The sequence below is a fragment of the Hyaena hyaena genome, unplaced genomic scaffold, assembly GCF_003009895.1.
Source record: "Hyaena hyaena isolate Hyena2069 unplaced genomic scaffold, ASM300989v1 scaffold_474, whole genome shotgun sequence".
Classification (NCBI taxonomy): Eukaryota; Metazoa; Chordata; class Mammalia; order Carnivora; family Hyaenidae; genus Hyaena; species Hyaena hyaena.
The window spans coordinates 164502-172644 of record NW_024081104.1 but is presented as its reverse complement, the minus strand read 5'-3'; the positions used below and the strand labels follow the sequence as shown (position 1 = coordinate 172644).

The window sequence follows — 8143 nt, the reverse complement described above, 5'->3', positions numbered from 1 at the left end:
GAAACTAAGGGCGCGCGCAGCACATGGACTTGGCCGGGGGACACGCTGGAAGTTGGGGGGCAGGGCAGGCGCGAGGAAGTGAAACTAACCTGGAGAGCCTATCGGCAGGGAAGAGCCCCGGGCCAGATGCAGGCGGGCTCAAAGCTGCCCTCACACTCTCGGCCCCCCACCACGTGTCCAGCAGGACTCTCCCGCGGTGGCAGCGCTTATGTCCCCAGTGGCCCACCTGGGTGAGTCGGGGCACTCACCTGCGACGGGGACTGGGCCAGGGGGTCCAGTTCCTGGGGATGCGGTGAAGGGGAAGGGGGGACGGAGTTATAGGACTGGTGCTCCAGCCCGAGGAGGGAAGCCAGACACAAACCATAGGACTGTCCCACGGCCAGCCGAGTGGGGACAGCAGGGGTCTGTGCAACGCCGTGGGGACCTGAGTGCAGAGCGCCGCCGTCCAGGCCACCTGCCAGGCTGCGTGGGGGTGGGCTCAGGTCCCAGCAGGCCAGCGGTCTGCGGACTGAGGTCTTCAGAGGCGCAGGTGAGCAGGCAGGGAGGCCGCCGGGGCCGGGGCTAAAGCTCCAGTGGCCCCTCCCACCCCCCAGACACCGTGACAGGCTCAGGCTCACCGCCTCCCCCGTCACCGCGGCGACTTGGCCTGGAGACGCTCCGGACCGGAGGGGTCCGCACCACACCCTGTACTGAACTGGGGGACAGGCCCCTGGCAGTGGACACCCACAGCCAGAGGCGCTCGGAGCGCGGCGCCCGCGGCCCGGCCTCCATCCGACGCGGGACGCCGTCCTCTTGGCAGACGGCGTCCCCTTCTCAGTGCCTCTTCCGCGGGTGGCGCTTCCGGTGGCGAATGAGACACGAGCTGTAGGCGAAGGCTTTCCCACACTCCTTGCATTCGTACGGCTTCTCTCCGGTGTGCGTCTTCCGATGTTTTAGGAGGTTCGAACCGCAGTTAAAGGCCTTCCCGCATTCACCGCATTTAAAGGGCTTCTCGCCCGTGTGGATTCGCTGGTGTTTGGTGACGTCGGAGCTGTGCCTGAACGGCTTCCCGCACCGATCACATTTGAAGGGCTTCTCCCCGGTGTGAACGCGCTGGTGGCGAAGGTGGTCTGTCTTGTGCTTAAAGACGCGGCCACACTCGCTGCACTCATAGGGCTTCCTTCTCTGAAAAGGAATGAACACGGGCACCCCCTCGAAGTCATCTTTAAACGAAGCATCGAAGGCATCAAATAGATGTTCCTCATCCTCCGGGCTCAGGCTGGGTTCCGTGCTGTGCTTTTTTGCCACAGTGAGCCTCTTGCCAGCCTTTTTCTCCCCAGATGCCGCTCTCTCCCCTTTGGGCGTGTCCTTCAGCAAATCCACTTCCTCCTTTGGGGTCTCTGCCTTCTTTTTGCCCAGGGGCTTTTCCATCCTCCTTTGTGCCCAGGAGGAAGGGCTAAGGAGAAAGGCCAGGGGCCGGATTCTCCACCTCTTCAGCAAACTCGTTCTTTATACACAGCTCTTCATCTGTCCAAGCCTGGAGTGAAGGCTCTGGAAGGTCTGCACCCGAGAGCCCCCGCCGGTCCCCGTGCTGCGGGAGAAGCCACACCGGGAAGGTTAGACGGCTCCAGCGTCATGGAAGAACACAGCTGGGGGGGCTCGCGGCGCAGAATCACTAAAGGACAGATCGGGGTGAGGGGGCGCCGGGGAACTCGGCCCCTCCCCTTCCCTGCCTGTGTTTGTTCCCCTTGGACATCTCCTGAGCCTCTCACACTGAACATGACCAAACAGGACACTCGCTCTAACCCTCTCCCTGGGCCGGGGTCTCGAGGCCTGTGTCCGGTAGCATGACGTGTACCACGGACCAACAATCCCATGTGGTCCCCAAACTGGGGCTTTCCCCACCATGTGCTCCTTCTGTCTCCACTTCCTGCATTTGGGACCAGACAACGGGCTTTTGGAGCTGGAGGCTGAGGAGCGGCACGTGCCTGTCACCTAGAGCCTGCGGTCTGAGATGGATCAGACTTGGGGCTGGCTCCCAGTGCCCTCCCCCCTGCCCCTGGCCCTCCCCCCGCAGAGCAGCCAGTGAACCCCCCTACCCCCAGTCCCCAGTGGCTTCCCTCGTACTTACAAGCCCTATACGTGCCTGACCTGGCCCATCCCTCGGCCCTCTCCTCACTCCCGTCCTGACCTCCAGCTTTCTTCAGGCTCCTCAACCCTGCCCAGTGCCTCCTGCCTCAGTGTCTGGCAGATTCCAGAAACAGACCAGGCGCAGGTTTCCGCGGGGCTGGCCCCTCACTTCATTCGGAGCTCTGCTCCAAGGGCCCTCTCTAGAGAGGCCTCCTGGACTCAGTCACTGCTCCCCACTCCCCTGCCCTAACCTGGCCCTGGACTCTCTTTAGCACTTCACCGGGGCTAACTCCTCCAAGAACCAAAGCCCGGGCAACCATCAACTTGATCTTGCTCACAGCGTCACTGTCTGCAATGGCTGATGTACCCTACCCCGTCCCTAACTCCCTGGAACAGCACCCCAACCTCACCACGAATTCAAACAGGACCCACACAGCCCAGGTGTTCACAGAAGCAGCCCCCGCACGCCTCGTCTTTTGTTTGCTGAGATCCCTCTTCTGTATCATCCCTCAGCTTCCCGGACCTGCCTCTTCTCTCAGCGCTAACTGATGGGATTCCAGCAAAAAGCCTGGACAGACTTCAGCCTTTTAGCTGCTGGTGAAAGATACCCCACAAGATTAAGAATCCCTCCCCCCCCTCCTTTTTTTTTTTTTTTAAAAAAGCTCTGAACGTAGGTCTCGTTCTGATTCTCCAACATTCCTTGCAGACAGTCTTCTTAGCAAAGGTCTCTCATGGCCTGGGCCGGCTACCCCCACCTGCTAGGAGGCCAATAACCCAGACAGGCTGTCTCACCCCCGAATGGGACGCCCTACGTGATAATGCTCCAAGTGATGTGTTTTTCTTTGAAACTTCTTTTCCATCTTCCACTTTCTTACCATCAACCTTTCAGTCTGTGTGTCTATCCAACTCTGTGCATGAAAACACAGTAGGTTTTTTTTTTTAATGTTTTATTTATTTTTGAGACAGAGAGAGACAGAGCATGAACAGGGATGGGGCAGAGAGAGAGGGGGACACCGAATCCGAAGCAGGTCAGCTCAGAGCCCGACGTGGGGCTTGAACCCATGAACCGTGAGATCACGAACTGAGCCGAAGTCAGACGCTCAACCAACTGAGCCCCCCAGGCGCCCTGTAGGTTTCTTTTTTTTAAGTAAGCTCCATGCCCAACGTGGGGCTTGAACTCAAGACCCAAGATGCTCTACTGACTAAGCCAGCCAGGCATCCCCAAGTGATGTGTGTTTTAAGGGACACGTAGTTCGAGCTCTCTCTAAGGTTCTCCTCTTCTCCCCCACGCAGAAGCAACGCAGAGGTGACTGTAGAAATTTCCCGTCCTTACAAGGAGTTTGAGAATCTAGTTTCTTATAAATAAAAACGTTTAGGGGCACCTGGGCGGCTCGGTTGGTTGAGTGTCCGACCTTGGCTCAGGTCATGATCTCGCGGTTCATGAGTTGGAGCCCTGCTTCCGGCTGGCTGCTGTCGGCGTAGAACCTGCTTCAGAATGTCTGTCTCCCTCTCTTTCTGCCCCTCCCCAGCTCGTGCTCTCTCTCTCTCAAAAATAAATAAACTTAAAGAAAAAAAAAAAAGACCCTAAGAATTAACAATAAAAAACAATGTTTAGGTACACTTGATTTGGATTCAGGCCTTTGAGGCCCCCAAGGCTTTACTGGAGGCAGCTCCTGGGAGGCTGTTCTGAGCATCAGGTGGGGGCCTGAACCGAAGGTAAGGGCAGTCCTCTGGGCAGAGGGGGGCATGCAGAAACAAGGGGGGCCCCTGCTGGAGAGGCAGGTGGACCGAGGGCAGAGGATCGCACCAGGCAAGGAGGATGGATTCTAGTTTCAGTGGGAAACGGAAGAAAACCAAGAACCAACATGAAGGACGCGCCCAGCGGAGCACCTGCGGGCCGGTGAGGGGAGGGTCCTCTGCGCTCGTCTCCTGCCAGGACTGCCACCGAGGCAGCAGCTGCCCTGAGATGTGGCTTCTTGAGGGCAAGGCCATGGCTTTTTCTGGTTACCAACTAGGCCGGAGCCTGCGCCTACTGGTGCTCGGGAAACATTCGAGATAATCGTCTGCTCTGCCAGAGTCGAGATGGCAGGGGCTTAATGGCAGAGACCGCATTTACCCACTTCCCCAAGTGCACAGCACACCAGGTTATTAAATAGTGAAAAGCGGAGCCGACCTGAGGTCCTGGCCCCTCACTGCACAGGCAGGTGGACACCGGTGACCGCGGCAGCCACACAGAGACCTCAGTCTTCCCGGACCCGAGCAGGAGTGCCTGGCCCAAGGGCTGGTGCCCGCCGCGCAGCTTTGGGGCAGCTCTTTCACCCTATGGACGAGGCCCCCGGAGCCACGGAGCGCTGGGTAGCGCCGCAGCAGCCAGGGCCCCCGGAAACCCCGCTCACCCTGGCCCCGAACCCCCCCACCGCGCCCCGCCTTCAGAAGCCTCGGTCTCGGGGAGTCACCAGCGGGTTTGGGATCCAAGGGCAAACATGCACCCCAACATTCCGTTAGGCCCCCCGCGGGCCGGCAGCCACGAGCCGTGCCAAGGCAGGGGAAAGGGGCCCCCAGGGTCAGCGCGACACACCCCCGCCAGTGACAGGGCCTGTCCAGTCAAGTGTGCAGCGCCCTGGGGCGCCGCCTTCACCTCGATCCGCACGGAGCTGGTCCTCGCCCTCCTCCCCGCGGCGCCTGGGAGCCGAGGGACCCGGGGGTCCGGGGCTGGAGGGCGGGGCGAGCGCGCCCGCCGCAGGGGCCCGGGAACGCCGTCCCCCGCGCCGGGCCCCGCCGCCCGCCGGTCTTCCCGCGCCGGCTGGCAGGAGAGCACCCGGCCCGCAGCCGGCCTCGGCGCCGACCGGAAGAGCCCGCCCCTTCCGGCGCCGCTCTAGGAGGACGCCCCACCCCCCGAGCCTCTCAGTGGTTCTCCGCGACGGCCCCGCCCCCCAGCTCCTGGTGCCCTCCGCGCCCGCCCTCGTCTCTGCGTCCCCCCTCACCCCTGCGGCCCCTCCCTCTCTCCGTCCTCCCTCCCCTCGCCCCCGCCCCTCCCTCCCTCACCTGCGCCCCCTCCCTCACTCCAGCCTCCCTTCCTTCATCCTCTGCCTCATCCCTATGCCCTCCTCTCTCCTTGCCCCCTCACACCTGCGCCCCCTCCCTCACCCCCTCCCTCTCTCCTGCGGCCTTTCCCTCACCCCGTCCTCCCCTCCCTCACCCCTGTGACCCTTCCCTCGCCCCTGCCACCATCCTCACCCCTGCAGTTCCTCCCTCACTCCCTCCTCCCTTCCCTTGCCCCTGTCCCCCTCATCCCTGCGCCCCCTCCCTCACCTCTATCTCCCTTCCTTCACCCATCCCTCATCCCTATGCCCTCCCTCACCCCTTGCCCCCTCCCTCGTCCTGCACCCCCTTCCTCACCTCATCCTCTTCTCCTTCACCCCTGAGCTTCCTCCCTCACCCCTGTGCCCTCCCTTCCCCCCTCACGCCTGTGCCTCTTCCGTCACCCCTGTCCCCTCACTCACCCCTCTCCAGCCACCTGACTGTGCTCTTCACACACAGCAGGTGCACTTGGCCTGTGTTCACTTGCACCGGCAGCGCTCCCCCTGCCCGGATGCTCACCCCCAGCTATCTGCTTGGCTCACTCCCACCTCCTGCTCAGCTCCCCCTGGGAGCCCCGACTGCTCTGTGTATTAGTTCCCTGGTTCCCACAAATTTAGCTGCTTAAAACACTTGTGTGTTCCCTTACTTCCTTGGGACAGGTGTCCAGACGTCCCGGCTTGGCTTAGCTGGTCCCCTGCTTGGTCTTGCCAGGCTGTGGTCATGGTGTCGGTGGCTGCGTTCTCAGCTGGAGGCTCATCCATGGACGGATCCATTTCCACACTCCCGTGTTGTTGGCAGGATTCATTTCCTGGTGGCTGTGCCACCGAGGGCCTGCTTCCTACTGGCTGTTGGCTAGGGGCTGACCTTAGGTCCTGGTGGCCACCCACCATTCCCTGCCATGTGGCCCCCTCCATGGCCAGTTCCCAACATGGCTGTTTGCTCCTTCAGGGCCAGTGGGATAGCCCCTCTTCCCAGGCTGCTCTGATGGAGTGTCACAGAACATAGCCTAACCGTGGGGGTCACCTCTTGTGGCCTCCCTCATATGTGGCTTCCAGAGGCATGACCTCCTGTCACCATCACATGTGACCTAACCATAGGACTGACATCCGGTCTGTCACCTCTGCCAGAGTCTGTGGTTTCGAAGCAAGTCCCAGGTGCCGCCAGTGCTTGGGGGGGTGGGTGGGAAGCAGAGTCCATGACACCACAGTTGGTCTCTTCTCCCACCCCTGACTCCCCCGCCCTGTCCTGCATTTTTTCACAGCACACTCCACTCTCTAACACACTATGTAATCTCCTTGTCAGTGTGTTTATCGCATACAGGCCCACGTAGCAGAGCGGGTTGGGTTCCCGACCACAGCGGTAAGGCAACGAAGAACGAAGTGAGTCAAATGATTTTCTGTGCTTCCCAGTTATGTTTATGCAATACTGTCAGTTATTAAGCGTGCAATGGCACTGTGTTTAAAAAACAACGTAGGTGGCCTGGGGCACCCGGGTGGCTTAGTCGGTTAAGCGTCCGACTTTCGCTCAAGTCATGATCTCGCGGTTCGTGGGTTCGAGCCCCGCGTCGGGCTCTGTGCTGACTGCCAGCTCAGAGCCTGGAGCCTGTTTCAGTCTGTGACTCCCTCTCTCTCTGACCCTCCCCTGCTCACGCTGTCTCTCTCTCTCCTAGAAATAAATAAAACATAAAAAAAAAAAACAACGTAGGTACCTTCATTACAAAAATACTCTCTCGCTAAAGACCGCTGGCCGTCACCTGAGCTTTCAGCCAGCGCGTCCCTCGGCCGGCGGAGGGTCTGCCCCGGTGCTGCCGGCCGCCGGCTGGTCCTGTGGCGGCTGCTGAAGCCCGGGCGTCGGTGGCAAGTTCTCAAACGAGACGACAGTGTGCAGTTGGTTACAGCAGCGGACCCGTCCTTTCACGAACGATTTCTCTGGAGCGTGTGATGCTGTTTGATAGTATTTTACTCTGGGCCACAGTAGAATGGTCTGTTAGTATCACCTTAGCATCCTTAAGAAAGTTGTTTTTCAGGCACCACGCAAGAGCGCGTGAGGCAATGCCAAGGGGGCAGAGCCCCGTGACGCACAACTGTAGTGGCATCCGGTGACCTGTGGTCAGTCCGCTCTAGGTGGCACCAGGACTGGCCCCTGGGTGCAGTGCTGCTCAGCCTGAGCCGTTCATCTCAAACACCCAAGGAGCTTAGGGATTTCTGCCTGGACCCCACTCCCAGGGGTTCAACTGACAGGGGGGCGGGGAAGTGGACACACAACACTGGCATTTAAAAATTTTTTTTTTAATTTTTTTATAGTTTATTTATTTTTGAGACAGAGAGAGACAGAGCATGAGTGGGGGAGGGGCAGAAAGAGAGAGAGACACAGCATCCGAAACAGGCTCCAGGCTCTGAGCTGTCAGCACAGAGCCCGATGCGGGACTCGAACCCACAAACTGGGAGATCATGACCTGAGCCAAAGTCAGATGCTCAACCGACCGAGGCACCCAGGTTCTCCTAACGCTGGTATGTTACAAATGTCCCTGGTGATTCCACCGGGCAGCCAGGGCCCAGAGCCACGCTGCCGCGGAGCACGGGTGTGGCGATGCTCACAGGCGCTCGGTGAAGCCTTGGACACGGAGCGAGGCGGAGACATGACTCCGGCCATTGGATTAGTAAGGTTCCAAGAAACACGGATTCCTCACCTGTGGGCACGTTCCTCAGTTACGGGTCACACAAATTTACCTACAAAACTCACATCTGACCCCCGGAGCCTACAGTTTATGACAAGGTGGGTGGTAAGTACGCTCATTCTCCGATGACGTGATCTTCCCCACATTCACCTGCGAGCAGGTTTACCGGGAGGCAAATTCCTAGGGTGGTGCGTGGGCGGCAACAGGCCAGGGCAGCCCGACCCCCAGGTGACATCCCCCGCGTCCCCCGCGGTGGAAATTCACTGTCACGCCCAC

At 60.1% G+C, this 8143-nt stretch overlaps 1 protein-coding gene across 3 annotated transcripts; it reads right to left on the bottom strand.

The window, feature by feature from the left end:
- Positions 1 to 790: 790 nt before the first annotated feature.
- ZFP41 (ZFP41 zinc finger protein) lies at positions 791 to 5899 on the bottom strand. 3 transcript variants are annotated; one of them, XM_039254178.1, is made up of 3 exons: positions 4748 to 4943; positions 4000 to 4141; positions 791 to 1570 (listed from the first exon to the last, which is right to left on the bottom strand). In XM_039254178.1, the coding sequence occupies exon 3, from the start codon at positions 1408 to 1410 to the stop codon at positions 814 to 816; it is 597 nt and encodes a 198-aa protein (XP_039110109.1). In that variant the 5' UTR covers positions 1411 to 1570; positions 4000 to 4141; positions 4748 to 4943; the 3' UTR covers positions 791 to 813. The 3 variants fall into 3 exon arrangements, with proteins under 3 accessions (XP_039110109.1, XP_039110111.1, XP_039110110.1); XM_039254180.1 differs by lacking the exons at positions 4000 to 4141; positions 4748 to 4943 and adding an exon at positions 5837 to 5899; XM_039254179.1 differs by lacking the exon at positions 4000 to 4141.
- Between the last annotated feature and the right edge of the window lie 2244 nt (positions 5900 to 8143).